General features: G+C 45.2%; 1 protein-coding gene across 1 annotated transcript in view; it reads left to right on the forward strand.

Moving 5' to 3' along the window:
• Nucleotides 1–20437, forward strand: part of TBX4 (T-box 4) — a 22707-nt gene extending 2270 nt beyond the window's left edge. The window contains exons 2-6 of the mRNA XM_015825967.1: nucleotides 1209–1361; nucleotides 9988–10076; nucleotides 15864–16105; nucleotides 17322–17327; nucleotides 19809–20437. Of these exons, the coding sequence (XP_015681453.1) occupies nucleotides 1209–1361; nucleotides 9988–10076; nucleotides 15864–16105; nucleotides 17322–17327; nucleotides 19809–20437 (1119 nt within the window). The remainder of the gene's footprint in view (nucleotides 1–1208; nucleotides 1362–9987; nucleotides 10077–15863; nucleotides 16106–17321; nucleotides 17328–19808) is intronic.
• The last annotated feature ends 608 nt before the right edge of the window (nucleotides 20438–21045 follow it).

Here is a 21045-nt window from a genome sequence, read left to right on the forward strand (position 1 = left end):
GCCTAATGTGGGACTAGAACTCACCTCTCCTGGTGATTGGTTCAAAGTCAGCCAGCTGCCTTTTATACCTAAGGTGGGACTGGAACTCCCTGTCTCCGGGTGATTAGAGCAAAGTCACCCAGGCAGCTTTCTTACTTAAGGGGGGACTAGAACTCACTGTCTCCTGGTGATTGGCCCAAAGTCACACAGCAGCTTTCATGCCTAAGGCAAGACTAGAACTCACCTCTCTTGGTGATTGGCCCAAAGTCACACAGCAGCTTTCATACCTAAGGTGGGACTAGAACTCACCTCTCCTGGTGATTGGTCCAAAGTCACCCAGTTGGCTTCATTCCTAAGGCAGGACTAGAACTCACTGCCTCCTGGTTTCTAGCATAGTGCCTTTACCTCTAGACTCAACTGGATTTCACAGTTGCACCAATCCCAGAGGAACACAATCGCCTTCCTCTTTGAAATCAAATGCAACCAAGATCATGGCATCCGGCCCTCTCAATTCCTGGCAAATAGATGGGGAAGAAATGGAGGTAGTGACAGATTTTATCTTCCTGGGCTCCACGATCACTGCAGATGGGGACTGCAGCCAAGAAATTAAAAGACGCTTGCTCCTGGGGAGGAAAGCTATGGCAAATCTAGACAGCATACTGCCAACAAAAGTGCGTATAGTCAAGGCCATGGTTTTCCCAGTTGCAATGTATGGCTGTGAAAGTTGGACCATAAGAAAGGCTGAGCGTCAAAGAATGGAGGCCTTTGAACTCTGGTGCTGGAGAAGACTCCTGTGAGTCCCCTGGACTGCAAGGTGATCCAACCGGTCAGTCCTAGAGGAGATCAACCCCGACTGCTCTTTAGAAGGCCAGATCCTGAAGTTGAAACTCAAGAACTTTGGCCACCTAATGAGAAGGAAGGACTCACTGGAGAAGGGCCTGATGCTGGGAAAGATGGAGGGCAAGAGAAGAAGGGGACGACAGAGGATGAGGTGGCTGGATGGAGTCCCTGAAGCAGGAGGCGTGAGCTTAAATGGACTCCAGAAGATGGTAGAGGACAGGAAGGCCTGCAGGAACGTTGTCCATGGGGCCGCAACGGGTCGGACATGACTTGGCAACTAACAACAACTCAATTGTTTTTAAGTTTTGCTCTGCTCCAATGATTTCTTTTATCAGAACAGGCTTTTATTGACAATTCTCTTTTTCCCCCGTCTTCTTTTCCTCCTCCAGATTATTCTTAATTCCATGCACAAATACCAGCCCAGGTTGCACATAGTGAAAGCGGATGAAAACAACGCATTTGGCTCAAAGAATACAGCTTTTTGCACTCACGTGTTTCCAGAAACCTCCTTTATATCAGTGACATCCTACCAAAATCATAAGGTAGGTTTGTAGTTCGCTTCAAACCCCACCCCTTTTTTTTGCTTTGTGAATTCGATGTAGGATGCAAATTAAACATCAACAAGGTAAGGTTTTTTTAGAATGTCTTTTAATCTGAAAGGGTCAATTCATCTTCATCCCAGCAAGCTCATGTGAATTGTGAATTATCACTCTCAAAAATATGAAGTTTTCTTTTCCACAATTGTCTTGGTCATTTCCACATGTGCAGGCTGTGCGCAGTCCAGAAATTAATTGTAGGCAGTACAGTATAATTTTTTTCCCCTGTTTCTTCTGACCTTATTTAAGCATTGAATTTTTAATAGGATAGTATTGGGCCAAAATGAAACGAAAGCAGTTTTTTTTTTTGTTCTCTCTCAAGAGTGGAGTTTAAATAAACCCCAAATTAAATTTCTACTTGAAATTCAGTTCAACGCCTGCTGATTTAATGGAAAAATCTAAATAATTTTTTGGCAACAACCTGGAGGAAATAGTTGCCATTCATTGTTGTAATATTCATTTCAGGCTAGGCTACACTGTTGGGATTTTCTCTTCAGCTTCCCCAACCAATTATTAACCAACCATTCCTCCAAAATGCTGAGAAATCAAACCTGCTCTCAAAAAATTAAAAATTAACTACTGAATAATTCTAGGATTCTCTGTATTGAGGAACGTTCTCCAGAAATTGTTCTATTCGAGACCTGTTATTATGCTCATTGTTTTTAATATTGTGCACTGCCTAGAATAGTGTCTCTTAATCTTGGCGACTTTAAGATGGGGGGATTTCAGCTCCCAGAATTCCCTAGCCAGCCATGTTGTGGAGTTTTAATGTTGTAACCTGCCTAGAGTCACCTATCTGTGAGTTGGGCGGCCATATACATTTCTTTAATAAATACATATATAAAATCTCTTGCAATGTGAACATGAAGAAAAGGTGGAGCCTTTTGTAAAGGTCAAGGAAGTGGGGGGGGGAGTGGAATTAGAATGGAAGCCATTGGAAAAGATTTGTCCATTGCCTTGCCCAGAGATATCTTCCAGGTCAAAAAAGTCAAAATGGCAGTCAGAACATGGGGTTCAAGTCCCACACTTCAAAGAGCTGCAGAACCTGGACCACATCATTGTAGCTGCCATCTTGAGTTTTTTGACACCAGCAAAAGATTGGAGCCCCGCCTTCTTTAGATGATTGAAACCCCACCCTCTCCAGGTGTTTGAAGCCCCACCCTCTCTAGATGATTGAAGCCCCACCCTCTCCAGGTGTTTGAAGCCCCACCCTCTCCAGGTGACTGAAGCCCCACCCTCTTCAGATGATTGAAGCCCCGCCTTCTCCAGATGATTGAAGCCCCACCTTCTCTAGATGATTGAAGCCCCACCCTCTCCAGATGATTGAAGCCCCACCTTCTCTAAATGATTGAAGCTCCTCCCTCTTCAGATTGAAGCCCCGCCTTCTTTAAATGACCGAAGCCCCACCCTCTCCTGGTGTTTGAAGCACCACCCTCTTCAGATGATTGAAGCACCACCCTCTCCAGATGATTGAAGCCCCACCTTCTCTAGATGATTGAAGCCCCGCCTTCTTTAGATGATCAAAGCCCCACTCTCCAGATGATTGAAGCCCCGCCTTCTTTAGATGATTGAAGCCCCACCTTCTTTAGATGATTGAAGCCCCACCCTCTCCAGATGATTGAAGCCCCACCGTCTCTAGATGATTGAAGCCCCACCCTCTTCAGATGATTGAAGCCCCGCCTTCTCTAGAGGATTGAAGCCCCACCCTCTCCAGGTGTTTGAAGCCTCACCCTCTCTGCGTGACTGAGGCCCCACCCTCTTCAGATGATTGAAGCCCCGCCTTCTTTAGATGATTGAAGCCCCACCCTCTCCAGATGATTGAAGTCCCACCCTCTTTTGCTTATGTCAAAACCCTCAAGATGGAAGCCACAATTAGGCGGTCCAAGCTTTGACTTTTTTGCCCTCTCCCTGATCCTGTGGCTGCTTTCTTGAAATATTGTGGCAAGTTAGCATGAAGACAGACCTGGGATAGCACTAGCAATAGCACTTAGACTTATAATATACCACTTCACACTGCTTTACAGACCTCTCTAAGCAGTTTACAGAACCAGCATCTTGCCCCTAATAATCTGGGTCCTCATTTTACCAACCTCGGAAGGACGGGAGGCTGAGACGGTGAGGACTTAGCAAATCCAGAGTGAGAAAGAAAATTTTGAAAATGTTTCTCCTGTCAGGTTCCAGAGCTGGGCCTGAGGCGGCTTTCCTTCACTGTCACCCTGCACGATCCACCCAAAAAAACAGAATTCCTTTGTTTTTCTTATAGGTAGTCCTTGACTTACAACCATTCATTTAGTGACCGTTCAAAGTTACAACCGCACTTTAAAAAGGGACTGATGACCGGTTTTCACACTTACGTCCATTGCAGCATCCCCGTGGTCACATGATCAAAATTCAAATGCTTGGCAACTGGCATGTACTTATGACAGTTGCAGTGTCCTGGGGTCACGTGATCCCCCTTTTGCGGCCTTTCTGACAAGGAAAGTCAGTTGGGGAACCCAGATTCACTTCACAGCCATGTGACTCACTTAACAACTGCAGTGATTCACTTAGCAACCGTGGCAAAAAGGGTCATAAAATGGGGCAAAACTCACTTAACAACCGTCTCGCTGAGGCTCAGTTGTAGCCGTAAGTCAGGGACTACTTGTAATTCTTGCTATACTTCACGAGGCACCCAACTGGAGCCAAGGACAATGAAGAAGGGGGGGGGCTGTGTTTTTCCATCCCCAACTTAAGCCTGAAATCTTTTCACAGAGAAAAATCTTTCTTTTTTTTTTTAATTGAAAATTTTATAAAAGGTTTACAATATAATTCCCCCCCTCCCCAAAACCACTCCCCCTCCCTCCCCCCCCCACTTCCCAGAGCCAATCACAGGGTTAACAATACAATAACCATACTCTATCTAACATTAATCAACTATTAGGATAACAAATCTATAACATCCTTTAACTCTCTTTTAAACAAATATACTAGTATTAAACACAATAATTATAACATCATATTAATAATTATAAATAAAAATAAGTAACCTATTATAACATATAAACTACATTAATACTCTGAGATTTACTCAAAAACCAAATGAAACTTTTTAGTCCCATATTTACTCTCAATATAATCTATCCATCTTCTCCAAACCGAAATATATCTTTCTTGTGAATAGTCCTTCACATAAGCGGAAATCTTGGCCATTTCTGCTAAATTTGAAACTTTAAGTGACCATTCTTCTATAGTGGGCAGATGTTCCGTTTTCCAATATTGAGCTACTAGTAGTCTTGCAGCAGTTATCAAGTTCAACATCAAATCCATTTCTTTTATATCCAGATCTTCCATAATACCCAGCAAGAATATCTGCGGTTTAAACTTTATCTTTTTCTTAAAAATATTTTGAAGATTTTCCCCCACCCATTTGATGCTCTGCTTCTTGGCAGCTGATCGTTATTTATTTGCTACCGTCCATCAACCGAGAGTCAGAAAGTCTTCCAGAATCTTCCGCAAATCGGTCTGACCCTGGTAAATCCAGGCCTGGCTTCCTTTTTACGGGGGGGGGGGCTTTAAAAGGAGACCTCCAGATGCCTCCAAAGTCCTGGAAAAAAAAGAGGATTGCAAGCTTAAAGAGCCATTAAATTTATGGAAGGAACTGGCCCGGTGAATTTTATTTTATTTCCCCCCCCCTCCGGCGGCTTGCTTCCTGATGAAATCCAAAGCACTGGCTTTTTAAAAAAATTGACAGGGTTCGTGTCATTTTAGAAAAAGCCAGGCCGGATACAGAAGTGGGGAGAAGGAAAAGAGGTCTGGGGGTGGGGGGTGGGGAATGATCCTGCTTTAGCGGAAAACAGGCCAAAAAAAAAAAAAAAGCTTGATCAAGGCAGCAGCTAGGAGGAACCCGGAGCCCCTATAACTTGTTTCACCTGGGGCGGGATTGTCAGTTGCAAAGTGAAGCTGTCCAGAAGCCGCCTGCATTTTGAGGGCCTTTAAAAAAAAGGGATCAGCCTGAGGACCCTCTTAAAACGTCAGTCTTGAGGAGGGGGTAATATTTCTACATTAAATGAGGTTGAGACGTGGCTTGCTTAGCGCCCCGGCTTCAAAGCTGCTCTCCCGGCACTCCAGGAACAGATTGTTCCAGGCTCGTTGGCTTCCATCTTTATAGGAATAAAGCAAAAAAAAAGCTTCATTTGGTGCCTAATTGCGCAGAGAGTGAGAGAGAGACAAAAACCTAGACAAACATGAGATAAAAGAAATGGGTCTCTTTCTATCGCGGTGTGTCCCAAAGGTGCTTTTTCAAGAGGCAACTGGACTTTCTTTGTTTTTCCTTGAGGACGTTTTGCTCCTCATCCAAGAAGCTTCTTCGGTTCTGACTGAATGGTGGAGAAGGGAACTGGAGAAGAACCGAAGAAGCTTCTTAGATGAGAAGCGAAATGTCTTCAAAGAAAAACAAAGAAAGTTCAGTTGCCTTTTGAAAAAACACTTTGGGGACAAATGTGACCTGGAAGACAGAGAATCTCCAGAGACTCCTGTCATTATGATTATTTTGATAGCGGAAGTCCTCGACTTATAAGCGTTTGTTTAGCGACCATTCAGAGTTACAACAGCGTGGGGGAAAAAAAGTGATATCCAATCAGTACTCACACGTACAACCATTGCAGCATCCCCATGGTCATGTGATCGAAATGTGGGCGCAACTGGCATGTTATTCACAACGGTGGCAGCGTCCGGGCTCACGTGATTCTTGGAATGTTGTCGTGCACTCGGTCATACAAACAATGGGCAGATTGTTGTTCCCTTTCTCGTTGCAGATCAACCCTGAGTGCAGTTTTTTTTAGCATGACAGGATTAGCTCAGTGAGACACTTTAACTAGCATAGCAATAACACTTAGACTTATAGACCGCTTCACAGTGCTTTACAGCCCTCTCTAAGCGGTTTACAGAGTCAGTTCCCCAACAATCTGGGAAGAATGGAAGGCTGAGTCCGCCTTGAGCCGGTCAGGATCGAACTGCTGGCAATGGGCAGAGTCAGCCAGCAATACCACATTCTAACCACTGCGCCACCATGAGAAGGAAGGAAGGGAGGAGAAAAGGGAGGGAGAGAAGGAAGGAGAAAGGGAAGGAGAAAAGGGAGGGAAAGAAGGAAGGAAGCAATAGCAATAGCACTTAGACTTATATACCGCTTCACAGTGCTTTACAGCCCTCTCTAAGCGGCTTAGAGAGTCAGCTTGTGGCCCCCAACAATCTGGGTCCTCATTTTACCGACCTCAGAAGGATGGAAGGCTGAGTCAACCTTGAGCCAGTCAGGATCGAACTGCTGGCAGTTGGCAGAATTAGCCTGCAATACCACATTCCAACCACTGCGCCGCCATGAGAAGGAAGGAAGGAAGGAAGGAGCAAAGGGAGGGAGAGAAGGAAGAAGGGAAGGAGAAAAGGGAGGGAAAGAAGGAAAGGAAGGAAGCAATAGCAATAGCATTTAGACTTATATACCGATTCACAGTGCTTTACAGCCCTCTCTAAGCAGTTTACAGAATCAGCATCTTGCCCCTAATAATCTGGGTCCTCATTTTACCGACCTCGGAAGGATGGAAGGCTGAGTCAACCTTGAGCCGATCAGGATCGAACTGCTGGCAGTGGGCAGAATTAGCCTGCAATACTACATTCTAACCATTGTGCCACCACGGGCCTTAACAGTGTGACAGGATTTTTATTTATTTATTTTTGCTTGAGGTTCATCAGCACCTGGGTTGAGGACCACCCTGTGGGGTGGGTGGGAAGCCCGATCTAGTGAACTTCCTGTGAATGGGAACTATGAAGTGGTATAAGAGTACATCAGGAAGTGGTCCAGAATCCCCATTGTGTCTATGACCAGAGTAGGCCTCTGCTTTCTTGGACTTTGATTATTTTTTTGGACAGGGTTTATGTTCTCTTTCCGAAAAAAGAAAGCAGTTGATTTTTTACTATTGAGCAGTCGGCTGCCTCAAATGGAGCCAAGGTGCACAAAATGCCAAGTCAAAACAGAGATGCTTCCTTAACTTGGAATGTTGGTTTTAAGTATTGGATCGTAGCTTCATCGTGGCAAAAATGGAGAAATCTGGTGTTCCTGAGTCCACACAAGGATGCTGGCTGGGGAATTTTGGGAGTTACAGTCCACTCATCTTAAAGTGTTACCTGTAGTGTGTTCTGGATGGCATTCAGAGGGATGCGGAAAAACTTAATTTTGCTTCCCCCTTTTTCGTGATTTTTTTTTAATACTACTTTTTCCAGTAGCTTAGTACGATATGTTTTAAGACTCACTGTGGGCCTATTAATGTTCTCCCTATCGTGTCAAGGGCTGAGAGGGTATGCAAGGGGAATAAAATAAATAACTAGCCCACCAAGAATAAGAGCAGAAGGACTCCGGGTTGCAACGGAGGGGAAAAGGGAACTTGGTTGTAAATCTCTTGTAGCGAGAAGCCCGGAAGAGGGAGATGGAAAAAGAGCTTCCTAGCCAGAAAATTCTGCCAGCTGCAGCTGGGAAGCGCTTCTTGTGAATAACATCACAAAAAAAAAATAAAACAAAACCAAGTTAAGATACGTTTGGCTCCATGCTGGTTTACAGGGAGAGCGATGGTCTTTTGTGGTCTGCAGAGATTTATTAAGAGTGGGAAGCCCTCATCTCCAGTAAGAAGATAGTTTTTCAGGCATTGCTTGAGGAACATCTGCGGGGGAGGGTCAAGTTCCAGCTGTGGGATTTCCAAGTGGTCTCCTTTCCTCCCATCCTCCTTAGCATAGGAGATCAGACAAGGTTGCTTCAAGACTGCCACCTTCTGTTGATCGAAGGAACAGGCGAGGTTACAAATGTAATCTCTGTTCATTTTATTTTATTTTTTTGTAATATATTTTATTGATTTTAAAAAATAAAACATAAATCACTTAATAATTGGTGAACAGTGTGTTGTCTGGGTTACATTTGTAAAACAATCACGAACAATTGGTTTCTATAATCCATAATCCACATAGTAGTTTTAGTTGATTTCCTCTTTTCCCAAAATATGCTCTTTTGCAAACCTTGAGTTAATACAATTCTTATCGTTTTGATAGATAACAATTAAATATATAATTTAGGGCCTCTTCCTATCGCTGTGTCCCAAAGGTGGTTTTTCAAGAGATAACTGGATTTTCTTTGTTTTGCCTTGAGGACGTTTTGCTTCTCATCCAAGAAGCTTCTTCGGTTCTGACTGAATGGTGGAGAAGGGAACTGAAGAAGAACCGAAGAAGCTTCTTAGATGAGAAGCGAAATGTCTTCAAAGAAAAACAAAGAAAGTTCAGTTTCCTTTTGAAAAAGCACCTTGGGGACAAACGTGACCTGGAGGATGGAGAATCTCCAGAGACTCTTGTCATTACGGTTATTTTGATAGAGGAAGTCCTCGACTTACAAGCATTTGTTTAGCGACCATTCAAAGTTACAACAGCGTGGGGGGAAAAAAGTGATATCCAATCAGTACTCACACGTACAACCATTGCAGCATTCCCATGGTCATGTGATCGAAATGTGGGCGCAACTGGCATGTTATTCCCAACGGTGGCAGCGTCCGGGCTCACGTGATTCTTGGAATGTTGTCGTGCACTCGGTCATACAAACAACGGGCAGATTGTTGTTCCCTTTCTCGTTGCAGATCAACCCTGAATGCAGTTTCTTTGCGCATGGCAGGATTAGCTCAGTGAGACACATTAAATATCCTCTTTAAGATCCTTTGAGGAAATATAATATTCTGCCCTTTTAATATTTCCTTCTCTCGGGGAGGGGGGGGCTGACTTCCCACAGGCCATTCTTGGAGGATTTCAAGCAAGGTTGGGCAGCTATTTGTCTGGGATAGTATAGGGTTCCTCCTTGGATGGGGGGGGCTGGACTAGAAGACCTCAAGGTCCCTTCAAGCCCTATGATTCTAGGATTCTTTTGGCCTGCCAAGACCACAGGCAATGGACCAGCTGTGTGGCGGTTATAGCAAAGGCTGAACGTTTTGGCTGTTTCTTTTTTCCATTTTGGGGAGTCAGGCAGAGGGAAGTAAAGCAAAACAGATGGAGCTGTAATATTCCTATTATCTATTTCTAAAGCCCCAAATTGGGCTGTCAACATTCCTTGTCTGCCAAATTTCATCAGCGCAATCTTGGTGGGATGCTGGGTCAAGTAAATTCCGGAGGGGAGGCCTTCCAGGTCCCCAAGAGTGGGTGTGAGAAGGGGATATTTGGTTTATTTTATTTAATATATATAGCAAAGTCAGTGGGGGAAGCTAGACTTGCTTAATGATCGCACGATTCATTTAACAACTGCAGCAATTCGCTTAACTGCGGTGGCAAAAAGCTCGTAAAAATGGGGCAAAAGCCACTTATACCAACTGCCTCATTTAGCAACTGAAATTTTGGACTGAATTGCAGTTGTAAGCCGAGGACGACCTATAACAGGCTCCACATCCTGATCGAGTTTGACCTTTCCTGTTCTTAAGGTGCCAAAGCTATGAAACCTCTGTTTGCCTTCAACAGACCAAGAATCCTGAGTTGTGTCAAACTGGATGTAACTTTTTCTTCTTCTTCTTCTTTCCCTTGACAGATCACCCAGCTGAAGATAGAGAATAACCCGTTTGCCAAAGGCTTCCGAGGGAGCGACGACACCGATCTCCGCGTGGCAAGATTACAAAGGTGGGATAAAAGGAAAATTTTGAAAAAAAAAATGTCCAAGGTCCCTGATCAAAGAGAGAAGCAAGCTGGAATTAAGGAGAAACTTCCTGACAGTGAGGACAATCAACCAGTGGAACAGCTTGCCACCAGAAATTGTGGGCGCCTCATGGCTGGAGGTCTTTAAGAAGAGACTGGACAGTCATCTGCCTGAGATGGTATAGATTCTCCTGCTTGAGCAGGGGGCTGGACTAGAAGATCTCCAAGGTCCCTTCCATCTCCTATTCTATTCTATTCTATTCTATTCTATTCTATTCTATTCTATTCTATTCTATTCTATTCTATTCTATTCCATATATTCTATTCTATTCTATTCTATTCTATTCTATTCTATTCTATTCTATTCTATTCTATTCTATTCTATCCAACTCTGTAATTCTATTATTCTATTCTATGATCACTTCTTCCCTTTTCAATTGGAGGTGGAGAAAACTGCTCTTATATAGAATAACAGAGTTGGAAGGGACCTTGTAGGTCATCCAGTCCAACCCCCTGCTCAGGCAGGAAACTCTAACCAGTGATGGCGAACCTTTTAGAGACCGAGTGCCCAATCTGCAACCCAAAACCCACTTATTTATCGCTGGGTGCCAGGTGGGCGTGGACCACTGGGTGGGCGTGGCTATGGTGGTCATGGCAGATTGGATGAGAGTGGCCAAGGTGGGCGTGATCACCTCGATGTTGCTCATGGGGAGGGACGCCTGTGGGGGCCCGGCAGGGTTGGGGGAGATCCAGGGGGTCTCTGGCTGGTGGGGCAGTGGACAGGAGGCTTGTCCTGCAGGGTGAGGCGAGGCAAGGCGAGGCAGGGCGGGGGTGCCATTGTCACAGGGCAAGGTGAGGCAGGGGCCGGGGCGGCTGCTGCCTGACACCATCGACCTCTGCACACCGAGGCCAGCAAGCGCAAGCGTGCTGGGATACATCCGGCCATGTGGGACCTTGGCGAGTTAGCGGGCGCCTGGTTGAAGAGGGATGGTTGCCATCTCCAGGGCATGGCCTGTGTGCCCACAGAGAGGGCTCTGAGTGCTGCCTCTGGCACACGTGCCATACGTTCGCCACCACTGCCCTACACCTTTTCTGACTGATGGGAGTCCAATCTCTTCTTGAAAGCCTCCAGTGATGAAGCTCCCACGATATCTGAAGGCAAGCTGTTCCACTGGTTGATTGTTCTCACTGTCAGAAAATTACTCCTTATTTCTAGGTTGGATCTCTCCTTGATCAGTTTCCATCCGTTATTCCTTGTCTGGCATTCAGGTGCCTTGGAAAATAGGTTGACCCCCTCCTCTCTGTGACAGCCCCTCAAGTATTTGGGACACTGCTATCATGTCTCCCCTGGTCCTTCTTTTCATTAGACTAGACATTTCCAATTCCAGCAACCGTTCTTTTTATGTTTTAGCCTCCAGTCCCCTAATCATCTTTGTTGCTCTTCTCTGTACTCTTTCTAGAGTCTCAACATCTTTTTTACATCATGGTGACCAAAACTGGTTGCAGTATAATAACAATAACAGCAGCAGCAACAACAATAATAATAAAGTTGGAAGGGACGTTGGAGGTCATCTAGTCCAACCCCCTGCTCAGGCAGGAAACCCTATACCATTTCAGACAAATGGCTGTCCAGTCTCTTCCTAAAAACTTCCAGTGTTGGAGCATTCACAACCTATGGAGGCAGGTTGTTCCACTGATTAATTGTTCCCACTCTCAAGAAGTTTCTCCTTAGTTCTAGGTTGCTTCTGTCCTTGTTTAGTTTCTATCCGTTGCTCCTTGTCCTGCCTTCAGGGGCTTTGGAGAACAGCTTGACTCTCTTTTCTTTGGGGCAGCCCCTGAGATACTGGAACACTGCTATCATGTCCCCCCCTCGTCCTTCTCTTCATTAAACGAGACAGACCCAATTCCAGCAACTGTTCTTTATATGTTTTATCCTCCGGTCCCCTAATCATCTTTGTTGCTCTTCTCTGTACTCTTTCTAGAGTCTCAACATCTTTTTAATATTGTGGTGTCCAAACTGGATGCCGTATTCCAAGTGTGGTATTCTAGGTGTGGTCTTACTAAGGCTGTATAGAGTGGTAGTAGTACCTCCCGCGATCTTGATTGAATCCCACTGTTAATGCAACTTAGGATTGCCTTGGCTTTTTTGGCTGCCGCCGTTCGGCCCAGCGGCCTCTGACTTCTCTCAACCTGGGAGATCTACTGTCTAACAGCACAACTCAGTTCTTGAAATTTGGGTGGCCCCAGGCAGAACACCTCACCCTGAATCTGTTTCCCATCTGTATTGCACATGGCATTGATTCATAGTCCACGTCTGCCAAGTCCATATGGGCCTTCGTCCAAGCAGCATGGTGCACGCTGCAGAACGTTGCACACTGCAAAGCGTTTGGCCCTTGGGAAGGACTGAGGCCACAGATGCTTTGCTAAGAAAGCTGAGAGTGCAAATGGACAACATAAGACACCAGGGATTTAGGCTACAGGACAGCGGTCCCCAACTTTTGCAATTTGGCAGCCTGGCTGGGGGGGGGGGAGAGAGAGAGGAACTGGGCTGCGTGAGCGATGGGCAGGTGTGCATGTGCAGCTGGAGCTCGACTCGCGTGAGCGGCAGGACAGCACGCACGTACCTGGGCATGCAGCTCTACTGCAAGTGGAGCTGCGTGGACACGCACATAAACACCAGCCCATCGCTTGCATGAGTTGAGCTGCGCATGCACATGTCTGCAGTGGCCCACAGTCCGGTTGCGAATAGGCTGTGGCCCGGAGGTTGGGGACCCCTTCTGTAGGAGATGACAGTAGGAGAGAGGATTTAATCAAGGAGAGAAGCAACCTAGAACTAAGAAGAAATTCCTGATAGTTAGAACAATTGACCAGTGGAACAACCTGCCTCCAGAAGCGGTGAATGCTCCAACACTGGAGGTTTTAAGAAGAGACTGGACAGCCATTTGTCTGAAATGGTATAGGGTTTCCTGCCTGAGCAGGGGGTTGGACTAGATGACCTCCAAGTTCCAGGTTGCTTCTCTCCTTGATTGGTTTCCATCCATTGCTTCTTGTCCTGCCTTCAGGCACTTGTCCAACCCTTTCAGGGGGTTGGACTAGAAGACCTCCAAGGTCCCTTCCAACTCTATTATTCTATTGTGTTCTATTCTATTCTGTTCTGTTCTGTTCTGTTCTGTTCTGTTCTATTCTATTCTCAATAAAGGTTCTATTCTATTCTATTCTGTTCTATTCTGTTCTGCTCTGTTCTATTCTCAATAAAGATTCTATTCTATTCTATTCTATTCTATTCTATTCTATTCTATTCTATTCTTCTTCCTGTTTATATTCTATTCTATTCTATTCTATTCTATTCTATTCTATTCTATTCTATTCTATTCTATTCTATTCTATTCTATTCTCAATAAAGGTTCTATTCTATTCTGTTCTATTCTGTTCTGCTCTGTTCTATTCTCAATAAAGATTCTATTCTATTCTATTCTATTCTATTCTATTCTATTCTATTCTATTCTATTCTATTCTATTCTATTCTATTCTATTCTGCTTTCACAGTCAGTTCTTTGCACATACCACATGGTATTCTACTGCTACATCTAGTAAATTTGAAAGTAACTACAAAGTTACAGATTCCCAAGTAAGAACCTATTTATTTCACCACTGTCCCCTATAAAGTAGTCCTTGACTTACAACCATAAAAGACCTAACTGGAAAATAAACCATGATGCGTCTTTTTGAGCAAAATTAATACAAGACCCGGTCTAATTTTTGGGAAAATAGAGTTTGTAGGTCAGAGGCTTTTGCATCAAACAATGTAATGAGTCCATTGCATCAAATATTTCTCGTACATCCACAGCTAGCATGCTAGGGAGAAAATTGTAGACCAGCCTGAGCTTTAGAACGCAGAATACAGATTATTGGAAGGGAACTTGGAGGTCTTCTAGTCCAACCCCCTATTCGAGCAGGAAACCTTATACAAGTAGTGTGCTGCAGCTGCCAAAAAGGCCAACACAGTGCTGGGCTGCATTAACAGAGGGATAGAATCAAGATCACGCGAAGTATTAATACCACTTTACAATGTCTTGGTAAGGCCACACTTGGAATACGGCATCCAGTTTTGGTCACCACGATGTAAAAAAGATGTTGAGACTCTAGAAAGAGTACAGAGAAGAGCAACAAAGATGATTAGGGGACTGGAGGCTAAAACATATAAGGAACGGCTGCTGGAATTGGGTATGTCTAGTTTAACGAAGAGAAGGATGAGGGGGACATGATAGCAGTGTTCCAATATCTCAGGGGCTGCCCCAAAGAAGAGGGAGTCAAGCTATTCTCCAAAGCGCCTGAAGGCAGGACAAGAAGCAACGGATGGAAACTAATCAAGGAGAGAAACAACTTAGAACTAAGGAGAAACTTCCTGACAGTTAGAACAATTAACCAGTGGAACAACCTGCCTCCAGAAGTGGTGAATGCTCCAACACTGGAGAGACTGGACAGCCATTTGTCCGAAATGGTGTAGGGTTTCCTGCCTGAGCAGGGGGTTGGACTCGATGACCTCCAAGGTCCCTTCCAACTTTTATTATGATTATGATTATGATTTCCACACTTTAGATGACCCCAATTCCTTTATCATCATTCCTCCCAAAGTCTAATATTCCGGATACACATCTTATCTACATAAGTTCTCACCATCTACATCAACAAGTTAATAATGCAATGATAGTATAGAAGAAATTTTGGTTATTAACTTTAAGATTTTAAGGTACTTGAGAATTATTAGAGTATAAACACTTCCATTCCCCACCATCCAGTCAGAACCGAAGAAGCTTCTTGGAGGAGAAGCGAAACATCTTCAAAGAAAAACAAGAAAGTCCAGTGGCCTCCTGAAAAAAGCCCCTTTGGGACAACCATGACCTGGATGATGTTGTAAAAGGGGGCAAAACTCACTTAACCACCGTCTTGCTTAGCAACCAAAATCTGAGGATCAATCATGGTCGTAGGTCGAGGTCTACCTATAATCCAATTAACTGCCTGTGGAGATTCTCAGTCGTCCAGGTCACAGTTACCTCAAAAGTGCTTTTTCAAAAGGCAAATGGACTGTTTTTTTCCCTTGAGGAGGAAGAACGAGACGTTTTGTTTCTCAGCCAAGGGAAAACTTCATCCTAATAATAATAATAATAATAATAATAATAATAATAATAATAATAATAATAATAATAATAATAATAATAATAATAATAATAATAAAAAAACATCCACATCTGCCTATCCCAGGTCCTGGGAAAGGACTCGATAGGTAGACAAAATGCCAAATCCAGTCTGAACATCTGGCTGACTGTGCGATGATCCATAATAATAATAATAATAATAATAATAATAATAATAATAATAATAATAATAATAATAATAATAATAATAATAATAATAATAAAAAGTTGGAAGGGACCCCTGCTCAGGCAGGAAACCCTATACCATTTCAGACAAATGGCTGTCCAGTCTCTTCTTAAAAACTTCCAGTGTTGGCGCATTCACCACTTCTGGAGGCAAGGAGTTCCACTGGTTAATTGTTCTAACTATCAGGAAATTTCTCCTTAGTTCTAAGTTGCTTCTCTCCTTGATTAGTTTCCATCCGTTGCTTCTCGTCCTGCCTTCAGGCGCCTTGGAGAATAGTTTGACTCCCTCTTCTCTGTGGCAGCCCCTGAGATACTGGAACGCTGCTATCCTGTCCCCCCCTCGTCCTTCTCTTCATTAAACCAGTGAAAACTTTTCTACTAACCTTTGCAGCAAAGAGTATCCTGTGATCTCGAAGACCATCATGAGGCAGAGGTTGGTGTCCGCACACGGTCAACTCTCCGGAAAATCGGACCTCAGCCCACCTCACGGAAGCCACCAGTCCCTCCACCACTACCAGTACGAGAACGGCGCTCACATGCAGTTTGCCGCCTCAGATGCCCAGGATCTGCCACTTAACACCTTCACGGGACAGAGGGAATCTGGGCTCTTCTACCACTGTCTGAAACGGAGAGGTGAGGCAAGGGAATGAAACTGGGGGAGATCTTTTTGAACAGATTCATGAGGGGATCTTCTGCTGGAGAGGGTCAGGCTTGAGGCAGGCCTGGGATTTTTGACATCCAAGTAAAGAAACGAACTAGGCCTTTGGTTGGTAAGGAGCCTGCTGAAGCTTCCAAAGCTTCCTGATTGGCTGCAGAGCCTTGGAAGGGTTCCTGATTGGTTGGGATCGTGCTGAACCTTCCCAAGGGTTTCTGATGGGTTGGGATCAGGAACCTCTCCAAGGTTCTTCGTTAGCTGGGATCGTGCTGAACCTTCCCAAGATTCCTGATTGGTTGGGATTAGGAGCCTCTCAAAGGTTCTTCATTAGCTGGGATCGTGCTGGACCTTCCCAAGGGTTCCTGATGGGTTGGGATCGTGCTGAACCTGCCAAAGGTTCTTGATTGGTTGGGATCAGGAATATCTCAAAGGTTCTTCATTAGCTGGGATCATGCTGGACCTTCCCAAGATTCCTGATTGGTTGGGATTAGGAGCCTCTCAAAGGTTCTTCATTAGCTGGGATCGTGCTGGACCTTCCCAAGGGTTCCTGATGGGTTGGGATCGTGCTGAACCTGCCAAAGGTTCTTGATTGGTTGGGATCAGGAATATCTCAAAGGTTCTTCATTAGCTGGGATCATGCTGGACCTTCCCAAGGGTTCCTGATGGGTTGGGATCGTGCTGAACCTGCCAAAGGTTCTTGATTGGTTGGGATCAGAAACCCCTCAAAGGTTCTTCATTAGCTGGGATCGTGCTGGACCTTCCCAAAGGTTCTTGATTGGTTGGGATCAGGAACCTCTCAAAGGTTCTTCATTAGCTGGGATTATACTGAATCTCTCTAAGGGTTCCTGACTGATTGAGAGCATGCTTACTATTTAATTTTTGTTTGGCTTGTTCTTGAGCATTAGGAAACTGAGCTACTGCAATGAGATTATTTTTAGTAATGAATAAGCAGGATGGAGGAACAGAGAGGCAGATCAGCAATATGGTTACTATGCCGAAAGAAAACTAAATCGTTAATATTGCCAGCTCTACTACCCTTTGTCAGAAATAAATTAATTTGTGCCATTCACTTTCAACATAAGTGAGCCAGTCTGGTGTCACAGTGAAGGTGCTGGCTTAGAAACCAGGAGGCTTTGAATTCTAATTTTACCTTAGGTGTGAAAGCTGTCTGGGTGACTTTGGGCCAATCATCAGGAGACGGTGAGTTCTAGTCCTGCCTTAGGCACGAAAGCTGGCTAAGTGACTTTGGGCTAATCAATAGGACACTATGAATTCTAGTTTTACTTTAGGCGTGAAGGCCAGCTGGGTGACTTTCTGGCCAATCACCAGGAGATGGTGAGTTCTAGTCCCACCTTTTATGGCCTTAGGCGTGAAAGCTGACTGGCTTACTTTGGGCCAATCATCAGGAGACTGTGAGTTTGAGTCCTGCCTTAGGCACGGAAACCAGATGGGTAGCGTTGGGCCAGGTTCTCTGTCTCAACCCAAACTGCACCACAGGGTTATTCTTGTGGGGAAACAGGAGGAGAAAGGAGTAATAATAATAATGATGATAAAGTTGGAAGGGACCTTGAAGGTCATCTAGTCCAATCCCCTGCTCAGGCAGGAAACCCTATACCATTTCAGACAAATGGCTGTCCAGTCTCTTCTTAAAAACTTCCAGTGTTGGCGCATTCACTGCTTCTGGAGGCAGGTTGTTCCACTGGTTAATTGTTCTCACTGTCAGGAAGTTTCTCCTTAGTTCTAGGTTGCTTCTCTCCTTGATTAGTTTCCACCCGTTGCTTCTTGTCCTGCCTTCAGGCGCTTTGGAGACTAGCTTGACTCCCTCTTCTTTGGGGCAGCCCCTGAGATATTGGAAGACTGCTATCATGTCCCCCCTCGTCCTTCTCTTCATTAAACTAGACATTCCAGCAATCGTTCCTACTTTGAGTTAACCGTTTGTGTGTGTGTGTGTGTGTGTGTGTGTGTTTGTGTGTGTAAAAAAAGGCAGGCTACAAATCTAATAATAACAATTTAAAAAAGCATCTCAGGACAACTTATAACAGTTAACAAAACGTCTTGACCCCAGAACACTGTCAGATAAGAAAGGAGATATTTTCTGAACAACTCGATTTTTTTTTCCTTGTCCGGTGGGGTTTTTTTTTGGTTTTTTTTTTAATCATTCCTGGAGTAAGCCCTTACTTTTATCTTGAAAGATTTCCCCAGCCTCCTGAATAGGGCTCCTGGCAAATGTAAAACACCTTTGAACACAAGTATCAAAACACTGCGGCATGCTCCTTGTCAAAGTCTGTAAAAAGTCATGGCTGAATGCAAGAAAGCAGTGGGTCCCCAAGTTACTGAAATTCTCAGCTGATGGAACAAAATCCTGGAAATTAAGATTGTTAGGATTAGCTAGACCAGTGGTGGCGAACCTATGGCACGGGTGCCAAAGGCGGCACTCAGAATCCTCTCTGTGGGCACGCGCGCCGTCGCCCCAGTCCTAGGCCTTCAGCTGGGTTTTATAAAACCTTTTTGCTTTAGGCCTCCACTGCCGTGTGCAAAAAAAAAAAAAAAAGTTCAATCAATCAGTCAATTTCAACTTCTCGCAGGAAAAAAAAAGATCTTGCAAAGTTGGAAATGATTGATTGAACTTTTTAGTCCTACCCAGTCTGCCGTTACCACCGCAGCCACGCCCACCCAATGGGCCACACCCCCCAATGGGCCACACCCACCCGGCACCCGACGATGCATAAGTGAGTTTTGGGTTGCAGTTTGGGCACCCGGTCTCTTAAAGGTCCGCCATTGCTGAGCTAGACCCTGGCTGGGCTCTTCTCTCTCTCTCTCTCTTTTTTTTTTTTTTTTTTGCTAACGAGGAAAATCCTTTGAGGAACAAAAATAAAATAAAGGTGGTGAGATTCTGTGGATCTGGAAGTTCCTTAAGCAATTTATTATGTTCCAGATCAATTTTTTTAAAAAAATTATCCTACACAGTTAAGGACTAGCGGTAGTTCTTGATTACAACCATTTGTTTAGTGACTGTCCAAAGTTACAATAGCACTGAAAAAAAGTGATTTAAGTCCATTTTCAGCCTTATGACCACTGCAGCATCCCCCAGGGTCACGTGATCAAAATTCAGACGCTTGGCAACTGGCATGTACTTATGACAGTTGCAGTGTCCTGAGGTCATGTGATCCCCTTTTGCGACCTTCTGACAAGCAAAGTCAATGGGGGAAAGCCAGACTCGCTTAACATCCATACTACTAATTGAACAGCTGCAGCGATGCCCTTAAGAACTGTGGCAAGCAAGGTCGTAAAATGGGCCAAAAAATCGTTTAGCAACGGTCTTGCTGAGCCGTGGAAAATTTAGGCTCAGTGAGGTGGTCGTAAGTGAAGGACGATCTGTTCGTTGTAACTTTGAAAAGTCATTAAGTGAGCTGTTGTTAAATGAGGAACTATCTAGCCCAGAGGTCCCCAATCCTTTGGGCACCAGGGACCGGTTCCGTGGAGAGAGGTTTTTCTGCGGACCGGAGGGGGCGTGGTTTTGTGTGATGCCTGCATCTCGTGGATGGGCCTTTGCTTGTTTATGCGGACCGGTTGCTGGCATGCCGTGGCGCGGTATCGGTCCATGGACCGGGGATTGGGGACCCCTGACCTAGCCAATAAAAACCGAGAATTAAAAAAGAATTCTTTGCACCTCCACAGAAGGGGCCCGGCATCTGGACTTACCCTGCAAACGTTCGTATCTGGAACCGACCTCTTCCGCCGCAGAAGACCCCTACTTCCGGTCGCCTCCACCCTACGAACAACAGATGTTGAGCCCCCCGTATTGCGGCGAGGTGACCCCACGAGAAGCATGCATGTACTCCGGGTCTGAAATTGCAGGCGTGTCAGGGGTGGAAGATCTGCCGCCGCCGCCTCCTCCTCCTCCCCCACCTCCTCCCCCACCCCCTCCCCCTCTGAGCTGCAATATGTGGACCTCGGTGGCACCTTACACCAGCTACAGCGTTCAGACCATGGAGACTGTCCCCTACCAGCCCTTCCCCGCTCACTTCACGGCCACCACCATGATGCCACGCCTCCCACCCATAGCCGGTCAAGGATCGCAGACACCGGGCAACAGCCCTTTCACCGTCTATAATCAGCTCTCCCAACCCCGCGAGAGGATTCCCGGATCGCCCTTCCCCAGAGAACGGATGGGAGAGAGGAAGCTCCCGTCGCCCCACTTAAGTCCGGCCAACGAGTTTCTGTACTCCCAGACTTTCTCTTTGTCCAGGGAATCCTCTTTACAGTATCATTCAGGAGTCAGCACAGTGGACAACTGGACCGACGGATGATTCCACGTGTCGTCACGCGATTTCGATTCGCTGCTCCCGGACGGTTACTTTGATGTGAATATCCACGGATGCCTTGCACGCACACCGCAATCTACGCCGACTTGTGTTTCTGTGGGTGTTGGGGACTTTCTGCGCAACGCCAGAGGAACTCTGTTGGGAGGGGCGGTAGGGTCAGTTCGGTGGAAGAGGTTTGGCTTAGCAGCATGGACACACACCCCTGTCCCAGGGATCCAGTTGGGTATTTGCCTCTTAGAGAGACACATCCCTCTCTGAGTTCCTTTCAGGTGCAAAGAATCAGGATCACAGGTTAAGTTCCAGTTAAACAGATTTATTGCTCATTCCTAATTAATTAACATTCAGTACTAAATAGATAAAAAGTCAACGGAATTCAAGAGGGATTGGGCTTAGACCATTTGTGGGAACGTAACGATTCTAGGCTGATTCCTCTTTTGACTCTGCCTCTCCTTCTCTTCACAGTTCCTAAAATGCTCAAAGCTTCATTTGATTATCTGTCAAAACCAGGGTCTTCCACTCTATCCAAGAAAAGTCGAGAGACATAACTTGGGCTCCCAGATGTAAGGGCAGCAAAAAACCACAATTTTTTCCCC

This window comes from Protobothrops mucrosquamatus, unplaced genomic scaffold (genome assembly GCF_001527695.2).
Source record: "Protobothrops mucrosquamatus isolate PMUCROS unplaced genomic scaffold, P.Mucros_1.0 scaffold2903, whole genome shotgun sequence".
Lineage (NCBI taxonomy): Eukaryota > Metazoa > Chordata > Lepidosauria > Squamata > Viperidae > Protobothrops > Protobothrops mucrosquamatus.